Below are 17819 nucleotides of genomic sequence, written 5' to 3'. Positions count from 1 at the left end.
AACGCGGCGCAAATTGACGCCAAAGTTCAGATTTTTCAACTCGGACGGCAGACGCGAATTCGCGTCAAACGCGTGAATGCACAAAATGCACCATTGGCGCGTAACGCGCCAGACGCTCAATTCGCGGCATCCGCGCAAACTTGACGCGCGAATGAGGCGTATTCGCGTCTACCGCGCTCTACGCCTCATTCATGCCGCAGGAATTTTTCACGCGCGTAACACGTCTTTGCATTGACTTAACATTGAAATTACTCGCGCCAGACGCGCTATTCGCGTCCGGTGTGAACGCAGCATAATAAAGGATCTGAAATGTTTGAACAGACAAAGAGGACATCAGGGGGAAAAGGTGTTGATTATCAAACCAGTTCAGAGCATTTTGACACATTCGTATGACTTTTAAAATGTATGTGAAGAGCCCTCTCTCCAGTCTCTTTGGAACACAAATAGCTCCCCTCCAGAATAGAAACCAAAATGAGGTACGAATTGCCGGTAAATTATTTCCTATTCTTGTGGATAATAGGCTACCTTGTGCAGCCTTTGATTTTCTTTCTTTTTGTCTCCTTCCCTCTGTTTATTCAGCCGTCCCTCTGCAGCTCTGCTGGAATCCATATTGATAGCTGTCAGGCGGTGTTGCCAGGCAGCGGGGAAAGGGGGCTGTGAAAGTAGGGGAAGGGGAGATGTTGTATGGAGGGCATCTGTCAGATCTCATGACTCGACCCATGCTGTGATGCGAAGGGTACTGTCAGGAGATGGGGAAGAGCCAGCACAGGTATGCCCAGTACATGCACTGTCCTCAGGCTGGAACTGGCTGTGATAGCCTTGTGGAATGGTGAGAAGGGGGAATGAAGCACCCTTGTGTCCTGACCTGACAGGAAAGATCTGTTCACCGCAGAGTCATCTTGTGAAGGCCAATCCCAATTTGATCAAATCTCAAATGGATAGTCTATAGTTGGCACAGTTTGATCTTGAGGAATTTTCATTGGTGAGTCAAATATGAGGATTCAAATTGCTGCAAAGATGGAGGGATGACTGTTGGTGAAACTTTAATACTAATTGATCCCGTTGAAGGCTTATTGACACAGGTGTGGCCGCAAGGCATGACTGCCCAAGAAGGCAGGGGAGATGTGGCAAGCAGCAAGATAGGAAGATCTGTTTTTATGTTGAAACGATTTAATTGTAGATCGTTCTCCTGCACATTACTGTTAGTTCTGAGCCTTAATAGGCACCAGTGGTTCCCACAAAAAAATGTTTGTTTTTTTTAACAGACTTAGGTAATTTTGTTTTGAAATCAAATGGCAATATATATATATATATATATATATATATATATATATATATATATATATAGGACTTTGTGGGAGGATTTGAATGTGGGCAGCAGATTTTTTTCTGTAGTGTTTTGAGCTGACGGGACTTTGCGCTTGTTGGTGGCAGGTGTGAGTCTCACGTTTTATCTTACCCGCTCCCTGCAGCACATTTCATGTAACAACGTTATTACCGGGAGACTTAATCAAACTCACTAACAATAGCTCACACTGACAGACGTCCAGGCAGCTGGTGCATAATGCTCTGCAAATATTCACAGTGCCCCAGCAACCCCGTCTGCCCACTTAATCAAGTTCTCTCGGTCACCCGGGGAACAGGAAAGCAAAAAGGTGGAGTGTGATGGCACTGCTCGTTGGAACTAACTCCATTCACTGAGGAAAATTAAGGACAGGAAGACACTGGGATACACTATAGGGTCTATTTTAGTGCTTAAAGAAATATGAATGACATTTTTGGCATTATTTACTCAGCCTTATTTAATTTCACAGAATTTGTGTATGAAAGTGAATTAGGGCAAAATGCGTTATTCACTTCCCTACATTCTTAGCATCAGCTATAGTTCTCCTTGGCCTGTCCATGAGAGAAGTAACTATGTCCAATGCTTTTGAGTCAGATCTTTTTTAATGAATCGGATGATTCAATCCACAAAACTGCTCTGAATGATTTATTCACAAATCAAACTGATCTAGAGGTCAATCTCAAAAGATCTGGTTGTATAGAATAACTTAAATTTTGGTCAGTTTATAGCACGAAGCTATAATATGACTTGAGTATAGCATGAGGTGTGTGAACCACTTGTATGTTCTTCTTATGGTGCTTATGTATACTTTTTTGAAGTTTAAAAGCTACAGTTCACTCTATTTGCATGGATAAGATGGACCATCTACATTATTGAAAATGTATAATGTTGTGTTCCATGGCAGAAAGTAAGTTATTAGGGTTTGGACGAACATGAGGGTGAGTAAATTTTGACAGGGTTTTCTTTTTTTGGTGAACTATCCTGCTAAGATGCCACATATGTACAGAATAGCTACGGCACAGAGCCGTGTTGCATCTTCCATAGCATCATGGCCGTATTCATGCTAGCGCAGTTCTTTTCCTGTTTGGGCATGCTCAGGCCCATGCAGCTCTATAAAAGAGTGATGTAGAGCCTTGGAGAAACCCTGTGTACCACACTTTATTCTGAAATGCTGACTTATTTATAGGTGTTGGAATCGTGTTGTTTGCTTGTTTTATTGAAAAGCTTGCGGGTAAAGTGGCGACAGGATGGCATGTGAGTGTGATCTCTTGAGGGCCCCCTGCAGAAATCTTCTTCCCGATAAATAAGTCAGCATTGATGAATATTTCATTCACATGAAATCCATTGTCGCCCGCAGGTCTATGGGGATGTGTCGTCGCTCCACGCACACAGCAAAACAACCTCCCCCCCAGGTCAACCAATCCCTCGTCATTGGCATTCTGAAAGAAACGCTGTTGCAATCCCCATAATTAGCTCAGCGCTCGCATCTATGGTTCTGACGAATAGTATGACAAAAATTGTAAAAAGACTTGTAGTCATATGACATCTTACTGCATTGTATTTCACCTTCACAACTCCATCAGAAGAGCAATCAAACTGATTTAGTGCCACACTTGTCACATTTCATATGGCTGGGAGACAAACACACAAGAAAAGTTTAAACCCTCTAGTTTGTGCATTGATGCAGTGCATTGCACCTTTTATGCATTGAAGGGAAGGGAGCAAGAAATAGCAAGAAATGCAAAAAGAAGTGAAATGAGGGAAAGCAAACGAAAGAGAGTCAAAAAAAGGAAGTGGAAGGAAGTGTCCAGATTAAAAGTCAAGCAGTATTTCAGGGAGCTCAAGATGGCAACTGAGGCGTAGACAAGCTACACAAGACAAGAAAAGGTAGGAAGACGAAGAAGAAAACTGACCATCAGTGGATGAATTTGCTCTACACAAGCAAGTTCTTTCAAATGAATATTTCAAGTAAATTCCATTCCTAAAACATTACTCAGTCCAGACTCTTCACCAAATGGGTCAGGGGTTCTCTTTGAAAATGGCCCTTTTTAGAAGGTTTTTAGAAGACATCTACAGAAAGATAGGTAAATAAAGAAAGAGTGAGCAGCATGTTTTATTTAAGTGAAGGTCTGCATTGTGTATTCTCAGACAGAGTGAGGCATGAGCAATCCTAGGCACAGGATTAAGAGGGGGCGACTTATGTTTGGTTGCTTGGAAAGATGTTACTCTAATGGATTCGCTGTAACTGTTTTTAGTGTGTGCCTACTTGGGTAGATGGGTCACCTGTATGAGTGTGATTTGAAATTCTGAATGCTTGCTTTCACATACTTTCTTTTTTTATCTCAACGTGAGACGGGATTAGTAAACAGACTGCAGTTTCAGCGTGACGACCTGAGAGCTCCAGGTTGTGCACTTTCTTACCTCAGTCAGTTTGCCATTGGAGAATAGTTTACCCCCAAATTAAGATTCTTTCACCATAACCACAAATTATGATTATATCATCATACTCACACTCATTTTGTTCCAGACCTGTCCGACTTTATCTTTTGTGTTAGACAAAAGATGAGATTTTCAAGAATAAATAATTGTTCTGATTGCCCCTTAGGCTATGTTTACACAGAAACGATCTGAAGAGAAAACGCAAAAGTGGTGTTGCGTTATCACTTTTTATTCTGCGTTTAGACGAGCGTTATGGAGGGGGAAACCTGCGTGCATATGGTGACGCAAAAGTGTGTGAAATTTGATGTAGTATGCACTCCAGGCGGCTAGGTGGCAATTTGAAGCATCCAATAACACCAAGTCCGCGCGCCTGCGTACAACCTTCCTTCTACTTCTCTCTCTAGTAGCGCAAAATCAAAACATGGTGAAGCGAACAGCAAAAAGTCTCTTGTACGTTTATCAGAGCTGCTAGGGCAACTTCAAGGTCCGACGTATGGAAATAATCCGACATGTTGGTTGTTATTTTCCTGTACTGCCACATGCCTGACGTAAACGCGTACGCGACGAGAGCCACCGTGAGCAGATTTGCGTTTTTACCCTTTAGAAGGGAACGCGACGGTGGCGCGTTTTTAAGATTTCCAGTCTGGAGGGTGGTTTCACTTTTTTGCGTTTTTAAGCCCCAAAAACGCCGTCGCCGTGTAAACGAAAGGCACATCTGCTAAAATATTTTTACGTTTTCACCTGCGAGCGTTCTCGTGTAAACAGGGCCTTAGTCCCCATGAGGCCTGAGGATTTCAAGTTTCAAAAATCAGTCAAAAGCATTATAAAAAATATAATAAAATTAGACCATATGACTTTTATTATGCAAATGAGGGTTGTTATCTACCGACCCAAAAGAAAAAGTAATTTTGAATATGACTGATTTAACTTATTCATTTGAAAGCATTATCTGCATTAAAAGAATAATGTTCTCATGAATTAACATTGATACTTCACTTATGAACTCTCATAAACACGCCAAGGAGACTAACTTCTCTTAAGTTCATTGTTTCAGAAGATTTTAAGTATAGTGCATGAGTTGTATGATACTTTATATTGTTTTGCTTGTTTTTTTTAAATTTGAAAGCATCTGTCCGCATTCATTTTCTGTCTTCTTTTGTGTTCCTTTTAAGGTCAAAAAGATTTGCAACAACTTGAGGGTAAACATTTGTTAATTAAATAACCCTTAAAGGTAATCTTCAATTATTTTTTTATTTTTTTCGGATTTGGTGTTTGACACAGATTCCACTATCTCACAATTCTGCTGTTGCCACTCAACCAAGAGTAATTAAGTTGTACAAATGTCATTTTGAGACCTTGTTACCAGATAGCAGCTTTATCATATACATCCATTTATTTTCACATCCTTCCACCTCACCACCCATCACTAATCCATCACCCTCATGATGGTTCATCATGATTTCACATGCTATGGCAATCTTACCCACATCTTATTTACTGCACAGCCTCCATCTTGTGTTTACGTATGTGTGCGTGTGTCTGTTTGTTTGCTCAACATATATTCAGTGTGATATTTATCATGTGAATTTATAGAGCTCTACCCCTCTGTGCTGATGTGACATCAGATTTATTGGACAAGAAGACAGAGGAATGTCTGTTCACTCATGTCCTCTCCGGTCAACATGCCGTTTCTCACTCACCTATTCCTGATTCATCCAAAATACAATTACATTTGAAAGAAGAAATAGGATTGAAGAATCTATCGATCTATGTCATATCAACACTATCCATCTGTTTATCTTACTATCTGGTTGCCCCAACATAGAACCAGCCATTTTCTTCCTTTATTTGTTTAGTTATCCATCAGTCTATTTACCTTATCATGCTGCCAAACCATCCATTTACGCTTCCATCTGTCTGTCAAACAATATTGTGATATCTATTTGTCTAACTCTTCTCTGACTACTCACCCCACTGTCAATCGAAGCTTCTCCCTAACTATGCCGTTTTCTTCTGCTTGGAAATAGCATTGGTCTGCTTCAGCTCATCTTAAGAGACTTCTGATTCATGCGGCCACTTCCAAGTGCATGCATAATCACAGCTGATACTTCATTGTTGTTCTTATTTGCACGTTATGGATCTGTGATATTTTACTTTGTGCATAAAATGTATGTGGAGACATGGGTCGTTGTTCAGGAAACCCAGCCCTGCCTGCTTTTAATAGGAGCCCATCCAAATGCTTATTCCACTGGCATGCCAGATCTCTGCTGGATCACTATCAGTCTTGAAGGATCAGTATGGTGATTTGGGGCCTAGCGCACATGATCCTAATGGATTAGCCACTCACCTTTCCTGAGTTGAACTTAGGGGGCAATATCCCTGCCAGAGGCCCCATCTGCACCCCGTGTTTTTAGCCATGATGATAACACAATGCATCAAGAGCAACGGTTTTTATGTCACAATTTATTAATGCGTAACGCATTAATAAATTGTGACATAAAAACTGTTGCACTTCCGATTTCGATTAAATGGTAAAATTTTTGTCATCAGATAATAGTGATCTGTTGATTTTATATTTTGTGTCTGCTTGTGAATAATGGTGGAGACTGTAATTAAATTTTTTTTTATTTTTTTTATAGTAAATATACTGTATTGTTTTGAAGTAAAAAGTTCCAAATAGTTCTTTGGATCGCAGATTTGGTGCAGATGGTTCACATGTTGCTACTGTTGTTTTTTTTTTTATTATTCAATAATTAATATAATTTATGTAATTATTATTTTATAATTCCATTAATTAGATGTGCAAAATTTTGATCGGTTGAAAATTTGTGGGACAAAATTTCGTTTAATCGTGCGCCCCTAGATAAACCACATAAACACAACAAACTCTCACTTCACATAAACAAGCGACTCTGTCTCGCACACATGCAAAACTGTATTGCACTTGTGATATTGAGGTAGGCCTAAATGTATTCATCACACAGACCGATTTTTTCATAGCACGTGCAAAATGTGAAATTGAACTGTTCAGCCCTGTGGCTTAATGTAAAAATCTTGCATACGCACAAAAAAGGCATTGATATGTGGGTATACAATTTTCCACGCACATATTGGGATTTGTAAAAAAATAAACATTGTAAATGTGTACGCACCGTCCACACTCTTTTACTTACTTTTTTTTTAAAGTACTTTTTTTACTTTACTTTTTTATTGAGCCAAGTAATGAAGTAAAAAGAATGATTTTAAACAGTTTTCATTTTGACATACGCATTTAAAAAAATACTATTTAACCAGTGAAAAAGAAGGAGAATAACTCTTCTCTGACAACTCTGAGTATTTTTTATACAATATTACTTTTACAGGTATTTTGATATATTTATTCTGAAACGAGACATGAATACTAAATGATTTTTAGCAATGTAATGTGACTGCACAAATTATTTAAATAATTTATCTGTATTTAATATTTTCCTAATGTCTTGTACCGGTTAACATGGTATCACATGGATGGGAATGTGCATATGGAAATGATATTGATATCAGCATATTCTCACTTGACCTTTTAATAGCTTGTAAAAGAGCTAATATACACCAATATATTCTACATAAAGTATACAATCCAAGTGTTTTTCTTTTGTTTTGTTTTTTTTGTTTATTTATTTTTTGTAAAAGGATGTTAGGCGACTTCTCGCCTGCGGTGCTTGAGAGGGCAAGCCGTATTTCTGTTACTGCACAGGCACATTCCTGTATTACTACTGAACTTTGCCTCTCTCTATAGGTGATGATTAACTGTAGATTAGCCTCGGGCTGCGATCTATTGGAAAATATTTTTCATCTGACGGTTTGATGCATGTGTGTGCCTTTGCTTCTCTGTTCCCTTCTTTTGAATTTCTTTTGTTTCAGATCATATATTCTGCCATCTCCTTTGAAAACCATGCTGGTTCACAACTCAGAGACTATCTTGTCCGTCTTGAGGATTCCAATGAAAAATCGTGGCAAATGTGACCGTCAGCCATTTGATATCCCATCAAACAGGGTCCTACTGCTATGCCTGTAAAAAGGAAAGAGATTGGGCCTGCCGGCACTGGACGCCAGCCGTAGTTTCTCATCCTTTCCCTTGTTTGTCCCGGGAACAGATCTGTCAGGGCCTTCCTGCTGCAGACATAAACTTGTGCCTCGCTCTCTCCTCTAAAAATAAGCATTTGTTTATCGACATGTGTAGTGATTTCCAGCTCTCCTGTGCCGTATTGTGTGCCGAGCTGTCAAGTAACATTACTCTAAGGCCTGGCTCTCCTTTCAGCTCTGAGGAGCTCAGAGGGAGTGCATCCGAGCAGGACAATGCAAAGTGCTGGGGGGCAACAGGCTAGCGAGCCTTCGCAGAAATCTGCTAAGATGTTGCCTTTTTACTACGTCTGTGAACCTCCTCCTTTGATCGAGAACTTGAAACTTTAATGCATTCTTTAAAGTAGAAACTGTGGAAAGTGAAGGGCAATGCAGATATCGACTATCTGGGTAACTTATTCAAGGTACAGTGTGTGTCCAAATGGAGCCTGGCTTTGGTTGAAACTCAGATCCATGCTGATCAGTTTTGACATATTTTAATTGCTGCCTTACTTCATTATTTTCATTAGTCTGGGTCTTAACAAACTGTCAGATTATACGTAACACATCTCCCATCTTTGTTTAGAAATGGCTCTGAGAGAGATTTAGGGAGAATGCAGACCAGACCTCCAGCTTATCTGAGCTGTCATCCATCTTAGTTTGATGAGGAAAGCTCATGTTTGCGCTCTCCTTTAGTGGATCTGCGGTGGCTGTGTGTGACAAATGCCCCACACTCACTCTAAACATCCGTAATTTCAGCAGAGCGTGGTTACTTAAAGCAGGATTTCAGAGTCTTGTCTCGCTTGTGTTTCTGGTATCTCTCTTGCTTAAGTTAGGGCACTTAAGAGCTCACATCTCAATGTGGAAAACGAACCAGGATATCAGCCAGTACTTAAAGGATTAGTTCATCCCAAAATGAAAATTCTGTCAGCATTGTCAATTCAAATCCTTGTGACTTACTTTTATTTCACAAAAGGTGAAATTTTAAACAATGCACTTGGTCGTTGTTTTTCATGTTTACAATAGATTTGTGTAAATAACAGAGAATTTAAGTTAATACTGATAATGATCACATCCATTGTGCGACATAATCTGTGAGTTAAACTGGAGAATCGGATCAGTCCAACTTGTTAATAAATTGTTCAGACTGTTTTTTTTTGGTTTTTTTACTGAATCAACCAATTTATTAAAAAGATAACACTCAAGAATGATTTAATTGCAAATCGGTTATCACGACTTCTCTCATGAACATGCCAAGTTTGTCAAGATTATCAGTGAGCACTGATTTAAATTGTCATTGTGTTCTTCACACAAAGCTACTGTATTACTTCAGATGAAGAAATATAGTGCACAAATCATATGAACCATATTTATGCTTTTTTGACTTATTAAAAGACTGACTGTCCCAGTCCTCATTTACTTTCATTATATATGAAAAAAAGCTAGAGACTCTTCAGAAAGAAGGTCATTAGGGTTTGGTCTCATATTGTTGTTACTTTGAACATAAGTAGCTTTTCAAAGGCTTACTCACTCTTGCACTACAAAGTATACAGCAGGACTTTTTACAAACCATTTTTCAGTGTCAAATAATAATACTTTCCTGCTATTTCCTGCATTTTTATTTTCTCACTGAAATGACTCATTCACGGAGTTCTGCATTTGATTGAGATACAGCTGCTTTTTTCAAACACACTGTTTTAACATTGCTTGGTGTGACAAACAACCTCAAATTAGACCCGGTTATGCATTATGTATACAATTTATTCGGCTGTTTTTTTGAGAGGTTTGTAAACAAAGTTTCATCCAGATGATTTGAAACAAATCCATATGTTCTACCTCACTTTTTTATTTTCTAGGGCAAACAAATATTTTTTTGCCATAAGACATATGCCCAGTTATGTTTTAGTTTTTACGTTCTTGACACAAATCAAGTTTGCAAGGTATAAGATGACAGTTTTCAGCTGTCTCAGAGTTAGGCACCTCTTGGACCATTCTCTACTGCTGCAGCTAAAGTAACCTTAACCGACTGACTCTGCTGCTGCCTCAGAACAATTACTCTCAGATTTGTTGGAAACCGTGGTTTGTGCAACTGTGGGTTTAACTCTCCCACCCCCATCACTTAAAGCTGAAGAAATAACTCTCCCCTACACCATCACATCCTCTTAGTATTTCCTGTTTCTGGTGCTCCATAACCATTGAGCTTGAGTCTGGCAAAGGCATGCTGAAGATGAGAAGAGCAGGTAGCTGCTGCAGTAGCTTGCACACACACACACACACACACACACACACACACACACACACACACACACACACACACACTCTCTCTCTCACTCTCTCTCTCTCTCTCTCTCTCTCTCTCTCTCTCTCTCTCTCTCTCTCTCTCTCTCTCTCTCTCTCTCTCTCTCTCTCTCTCTCTCTCTCTCTCTCTCTCTCTCTCTCTCTCTCTCTCTCACTCTCCCTCTCCTCCCTCTACAGCCCACAAGCGGTAAACATTGTGTGTTGACATATGGCCCTCACAGATTTAATCACCTTTATTACATTTTGTCCCTGAAAAAATATGAAGTGATACAAGTTTGCACTTAACGTTATGTGCTTGTGTGTGTGTGCTTATTTTCTTGGTGTGAAGGTCTATCCAAAACAACAGATGCATAACCAAAAAGTGTTTATTTGAAAATATTTGCCTCTGCACATTTAATATTTATTGCATACATATTGAATATTTGAATCGCATCAAACATGTAAATTATTCACTCTTGTAATTACCTGTGTTTATTCACATAGTTACTACTCAACTGTTGATTGAAGCTAATTTGTTATTCATGGAGAAAAACTTGTGCCAAAGGACTCTCCTGATGATGTAACTTCATGTAATTACAGGCAGATGACAGTAATGCAAAATCCATTATGTCGTTTAATCTCTTTAGAAGAATGCACTAGGGGCCATCTGGGGCCTATCACTCAATCATACAGTGTGAGAATAAGAGTCGCATTCAAGCCTGTGAATCCTTCTCAGTCCTTTGTGAGTGTTTGTGTGCTTACTCGCTTTTTAGTAATGTGCTTTTCTCCAATCTACGACCCTAGACTAATCCCATGATCCCCCGCTGCAACGCATTATGACGTTTTGATCACGTTTGATTCCCCCTCCCCCATCAACCCTGTCTAAATGCAGAGGAACAATAGCATAATTTAAAAAAATTCTGGATTACAGACTTTTCTCTAGTGTAAAACCAAATGTTCTTATTTTTTTCGTCAATCTTTTTCACTCCCATCCTTTTTCTTTGTGCATCCAACCTAAAGACGCTGCCTCCGGGAAAAGCAGGTAAAAAAGCCATCAAACTCGAAAGCACTCGACAGATTTGTGATCAGTGGCACAGTTCTTCTGAAATTGTCTACTGGTGTATTTTTATTGTGGAAGTGAATGCTCACCCTTCAGAGAATAGCTTCATTGTGTGTGCCCCAATAGAAATTGCTGCTGGTTGTTGTGATTGTTGTTGTGTTTTAGACTATAGCGCCTATGATCAGAAACTTAGAGAGCTTTTCAGTCCAAATTAAGAGAAATGGGAAGGTCTATTTTGTTGGCTGGTTTGTATTTTCTCCACCTTTTGGTTGAAACTTTTTTCCCCACCTAAATATTGTCTTCAATCTGTTGAGCTCAAGCAATTATCTCTCAAGTATTGCTCTCTAGACATTAGTTTCCCTGTCTTGCCAAATGCTCCAAACCATCCTGTTTCACTCTCAAACAAGCAATGATACTTTCATCCATTTTCAATTTGGACCACAAACTTGAGGAAGTGTCGCTAGTCCTCCCAGATCCCAAGATAAAACGGGCATCTTGGAAGCAATTGGCAAAACAATAGCAGAGTTTGGACTAGGCCTTTGTTTACCATCTATTCTGTCATCCACTCCCTCGCTGTTAATGTGGGTTCTTCGGTTTAATATTGTTTCCCTCCTTCTTCATCCTACAATGTGCTGTCAATGTGCACTGCCCATTCAGTTCAGAGAGAAAGAGACTGGAGGCCTTCAGGCGCTTGGCTTTTTGAAGTGGAAGTGGATGAAAGACTCTGCCGTCATTTCAACTCATATTGTGGTTCCCATGCAGAGTTTAAAGTTCAGTGTCCTCAACTTTCACCAATGCAAGATGAAGTTCTCCTGCAGAAAATTGTGGATTTCCTCTCTCTATTTTTGCTCTTAGTTTTTCATTTATCTGTTCCTCCCTCTACCTTAACCACATCGCTTCCATCTCTTTGTATTACCCTCTTGTTATTATCATTGTCCCTCCCCTGTGGTGAGTATCCTTGTTAGGACAGATTTATATGTCTACTGAAGCTTGAATTAAAATGCTCTAGGCAAACTCAAAAAGTGGATTTGTTAGCACAAGGCACTTGCTCTTATAATCTACCAACACTGAGCTTTCAACTGCACTGTAATGGTTGTAATAATTAAAAAAAAAACTTGGTCACTGTGACTGTTTTATTTCACCTTTGTCTTGTTGTAAAAAATAAATATAAAATGCTTTGCCCAGACAAAGCCATAAAATAGCCTTTTCAAAATGATTTCTAGCTTGTTTTCTCATTGGCCCCCAATCAGGTCTCACTGACCTTGGCAAACGAGCTGGACTTCAGTTTCGTTTGAACTATGAATCCACCTTTACTGTTGTGCCCACTTGCTCCTAACTCATTACCTGACATGATGAATGGGGCCTGTTCCATAAAACTATGCCCAGCCCATGGTGGCATGGTCACCTGGCACTGAGTAATGGCAGTTGCACGGGCAGACCTGCCAGGGTAGGTAGGAAAGGTGTGGTGGCTTAAGCATGGAGTTGGCTCCTGAATCTGCAGGGGAAAGAGGAAGGTTGTCCACTCCACCTGTCACATGGCCCCCAACCAGCACCTCACTACACCATGTTTGGAGTGGACAGAGCCTTTGTGTGATCCCATAATGGGCTGGTCTTGATTGCCAAGTTCAGCTAGCACATTTAGTACTTGCCTCCATCATATCCCTACTGGCCTGCTTTTAAAACAATCAGTTTTTAACTGAGAATTTTTTTTTTTTTTACATTTAAAGGGATAGTTCACCCAAAAATTTTAATTCTGTTATCATTTATCATCCCTTATTCCAAACCTGTAATATGATGAAAATTAAGATCTAAAACCACTTGACCTCATTACCTTTAAACAACATGAGGGTGAGTAAATGAAGACAGAATTAAGTTTTTGAGTGAGCTATGCCTTTAAACGGCACCCAAAGCTTTGGGTTTTTAGATGGGTATGCACAGCTGTGTATGCACTGGTTTGTACTTGTGTATGAGTGCCATTAAGTGTTTCTTCTCCAGGCTTTATTGTTATAGGTGGAGGATCTCTCAAGCATGAGACTGGATCAGAAACTCAATGGTGTAACTATGACACCAGACTAGAAGTACCTGACTCCAGACCATCTTATGTTGCTTTCTTCTTTATCAGTTTGATTTTATTTTGTCTGATATTGTTGCTTGTTTTCTTTTTAACTATTAGCTGCCCTCCTGCGTACGTTATTACAGTATGTCTTATATTTGTCTGCTGCTGTTATAAATACACCTGACTATCCTTCTTCCTTGTTCTCTCTTTGAACAGACAACCGTCGCACTGGTTTGGAAAGATCTCGTTCACGCCACAATGCAAACCCTATGGTCCGATGATTGCTTGCCGGCTAAGGACGTTTGCCAAGTGCCAAAGACCCAAGGGTGGGGACAATGCTGAGGAGGGCTGAACAGGGATGGAGAGAGAGCCCCTCGGCATTCACATACATACACATGCACTTGCATACAGAACACAGAACAAACTTCAAAATGTGCTCCACAGCTCCAGACACGGCATCGCAGGATCACACGACACTCATTTCTCTCTTAAGCCTTATTCTTGGTGTATTGGGTCTGTTCAATTTGGCTGTTTGTTTGTTATTTTCACGATTATGCTCCGTTTATATCTCTCGATGCTAACTCCCCTGATCTATCTCATGTCCACCTCGCTACCTGCAAACAATCAATGATTGGCTACGGTTTGATCTCTCGCTATTGGATTTTTCGACACACAAACACACTCTTGTTGACAAAAGGCCAAAAGCACCAGAAAGGACTACGTGATTCTGTACGCATATCAGCAAAGGGACTTTATTTGCTGTGTTGATTGAACAAAACCTTGACTTGGCTGATTCTGCCTGACCCTTTTGTTTTTCTTGACAGATAAATTTAGATTTCCATTCTGTAATACCCGCCATCATTCGTATAATCTCTGATCACCACCTCGTTTCATATATTACAAATCCTATGTATGTAGAGCCATGAAAAAGCTGCAGAAATTGGCTTCAGTGCTACCGTCTGTACATATTTGTGCTGTTTAAGAGCTGCCAATGCCACAAGGTACCTGAGGTGGTTGAAAGATATTGCTCTTTATCTACGGTAAACACTTCAAACATTCATAGATGTTTCTCTTGCAGAGTCAAAGGTTTTATTAAGTGAATCTGCAGGTATGTGAAGCAAATACGAATCAAAGAGATGCCATTCATTTCAGTTTTCAAACATGTCACAGGTTTTGTTCGTGATTTCTTTCTAAGCCACTGTGCTTTTAGCTTTAAGCCCTCTTGTAGAAGAGTATTTTAGTGAACTGTAGCTTAGGTTTTTTAAGATCCAGTGGTCATCTTTAAGAGCTCTCCCTTACTGACCTACCACATTTACCTCGCCAACTAAGCTCTATCTGATGTTTGAAAACTGTCCAAAACAGGAGGAGTGTTTATCAGATTTAGTACTCAAAGTTTTTCTTTTACAATTTGTAAAATATGTATTTATTCACAGTTTGCCAGATTTAGCCTGAAGGCTTTGATATGTGAACATTAACCCGATTCCAGTGAGGAGTTCTCTTGGATATGAGGATGTACAGCTGTACAGTTAGGTGATGTTCACAACATGGTGGCTGTTGTCATGTGAAAACCATTAGTGAAATCTCTCCACCACCTCCCCTCGTTGTTGCTTGTTGAGTAGTCATTTTCCATTATGTTTTCTGCCCCCCATGTCCATAACACCGCAGGCAACGGTATGTAAAACAGTATCTTATGGGTGACTGGAGCCATACTGACTCACATACTGGTACATGCCACACAGAAATCATCTGCTTTTGTAAATTAAGGCAACGGGTTGAGTTTGCATACCCAATGCAAGTATATAGAGGGTTTTCACCGACGTCACGTTCTGGGCGGTAACCCGGATGCGCGGCCATTATGGAGGCACTCGGTGTAAACAACTGAACAGAGTACAATGGAGTATTGTGCACTTTGGATACTTTAAGTGAATGTAGCCATGTCTAAACAACAGAAAAGCTCATCAAAACGCGTCCAACATGCAAAGGCATATAGGGAAGGACTTGGGCCACGAGAAAAGGCGCGATATTTCAAAGGTTCTCATAACCAGATGGTGTATGGGTGAGGGAGACGCAGTACCAAGTTATCAACGACCGTTGTGTTGTGAAGTAAGTAATGTAATAACTTCTTTAATCAAACCCAACCAGCGATACTCAAGGTGTAGTTAAGTGACTCTCAATCGTTTTTTTTATTTTTTTCATTTCAGAAGACCCGATCTACACTACAGTTTGCCATCTACACCATTCTATCATATAAATGCACATGTACAAAAGCAAATTTTAGCTATGAATTATATTGTGTCAATGTCAGCTTTATTTATATAGCAAATTTAAAATAGCCAGTGTCCTACCAAAGTGCTTTACAGTAAAATAATGACACAGTAAAAACAATACAAGCAATAATTGTTTTTACTATTTACTATTAAAAATATTATTATCATTACACCAGAAAATTTGTTATGAGCCGCTGCAATCAACATTTCACAATACCTGACAAGAAATTTGCCGGAAAAAATCCAGATGTTGTCCAGATTTTTCCCTCGTAGATCTTGGTTGAGCTTTGCCAAGCACAAGCGCCTCCTTTCCTCTGATAAATTCTGGCATTCCTCTCCCTGGTTTTTAATAACTTTTGGAAGTCGATAATATTCCAAATGTTTTTCTCAGTCTGTCCTATTAATACTACCTGAAACACGGCAATAATTAACCATTTTCCTTGACGACGTTCGGGATATACTTCAGTGCCTGTGCTTTGTTGTGATGCGGAGTGCCTCCAATATGGCGACTTCCGGTCTGATGACGCGTCGTGAAAACCCTCTATACAGTACAACTGTAGTGTGGTGAAGAACATCTTACTGTTAGACAAACCACTGTTAGTCAAGCTTTCTCCTCACAATGTTTGTCATAAACTCTCTAGAGAGAGAGAGAGAGAGAGGGGAAAGGTTGAGATGCCGCAAATCGCAATCCATTGATTTGCTTCTCTAATTAAAACTGCCCTTTGAATGGTTTCCAGCACCACGCAACAAAAGCTGCACTCAGCTCTCATGACTCTCACTGTTGGTTATTTTAAACTCATGTTAATGGTAATTACAGCATCCACAGACTGTCAGTGCAGAGACCTCCGACATACATTGTTATTTCCCAGTCAGACTCCAGTTAAATATGTTATGTCACTGGCACCAGATCATTATTAATCTTTCCGGGCAAAAACATTTTTTTAGTTTTGATAAATGTGCCAAACGTTCACGACGTAAAAGTGACTATACTGAGATTTGTTCCTATGAGCAAGATAATTAATGGAAGACGATTTTGTTCACATCACATTAATATTTTCTGTATGATGACAGTAAAGTGTCATTTTATACAAGACCGAATCAAGCAGCAATGCAGCCATTCAGTTAGGGCTTGTCATAATTCTACAACGCTAATGTCAGATGTCTATGTCTATGAAAGATACTTTAAAATGATGTGTAATTTATAGGGTTTTTTTTTTGTTTTTTGTCTCTTTCCTAAGAAAATGTTGTTTTATACCAGTGATCTTCCCCTCCCTCTGTGATATTGGTGTTAGACTTGTGCTTTTCTATAGGCTGATATAAATGTGTCATGTGTATTTGATAGAGAATATATCCTAATGCAGGTTAGAGTCTGCAAGTGACTGACAGTGTAACATTTTAAGTCAGATCCAATACTTTAATTGGATGTTAGGCAGAACCCAGAAAGAAGCAAGAAAATATGAAGTCACTAGTGCCAATTTGGGTCCTCTGCTGTCGCATTTATCCACATTTGTTCAATATTCTCAGTTCAGACTGTATGATGGTGCACTTTAACTTGTTAAATATAGACCTGGAGCGATCTTTAATTTGTGATTTCTTTACATATTGCCAAAATAGACTGCTTGCATGCGTGGTAACCATTCCTGACAAGTGATTCAATCTCCATTCTCTCAGAAGTCTTCCCCAGTTCTCTCTCATTCCCGCTCATTGTAATTGGCACTTGGAATAAGATCAAAGTTAAATGGGTAAGAACAACTGCAACTGTCTCAGGACATTGTTTTATCTTTTAGGTATTATAAGACTCCATAGCCCTGCCGCCTTTTTTTTCCTTGACATTGTTTTATTGTCTTATAAGCAATTTATATTTGGAACATCTTTAAGTTTATTTTTATCTGTGACAAAATGTGTTGAAAATGGTTGTGCACACTGTACCCAAGTATGTAACAGAATATCATACTAAATAATAACCACTTTCTCAAAAAAAGAAAAGAATTGTCTCTTTGTGTTATTTCCATAATGACTTCTGAATTATGTCTTCTCTTGATGCAGACTCATGCTGTGTCCTAACCAGCCCCTAAAGCACTAAATGCCTTCTCCTCCATGGAAATCTGAATGGTTCTGACCTAGCTGAACTCACCATGGCAAACATCAGGACATTTAGACAGTCAGATGATTTCTATGCTCTTGTAGAGGAGAGTAGGCAAAGGCAGTCAGGTGAGAAGTCAGTAAGGAGCAATTTTCACTTCTCATAGTGGAATAAAAAAATACTTAAGCAAG

At 39.5% G+C, this 17819-nt stretch overlaps 1 protein-coding gene across 24 annotated transcripts in view; it reads left to right on the top strand.

The window, feature by feature from the left end:
* diaph2 (diaphanous-related formin 2) overlaps positions 1–17531 on the top strand; it is a 474147-nt gene extending 456616 nt beyond the window's left edge. For 15 of the 24 annotated variants that reach the window (XM_077247896.1, XM_077247898.1, XM_077247888.1 and 12 more), the window contains one exon: positions 13495–17531. In XM_077247896.1, coding sequence (XP_077104011.1) covers positions 13495–13559 — 65 coding nt within the window. In that variant the 3' untranslated portion in view covers positions 13560–17531. Of the gene's footprint in view, positions 1–11182; positions 11205–13494 lie in introns of all 24 variants that reach the window. The other 9 variants (XM_077247876.1, XM_077247883.1, XM_077247878.1 and 6 more) reach the window with 1 other exon arrangement.
* Positions 17532–17819: the final 288 nt, after the last annotated feature.

This window comes from Siphateles boraxobius, unplaced genomic scaffold (assembly GCF_051911475.1).
Source record: "Siphateles boraxobius isolate OS27281-9 unplaced genomic scaffold, OSU_SipBor_1 3, whole genome shotgun sequence".
Taxonomy (NCBI): Eukaryota; Metazoa; Chordata; class Actinopteri; order Cypriniformes; family Leuciscidae; genus Siphateles; species Siphateles boraxobius.
The sequence above is the reverse complement of the archived record's forward strand: the minus strand, read 5'-3'. Positions and strand labels throughout refer to the sequence as shown.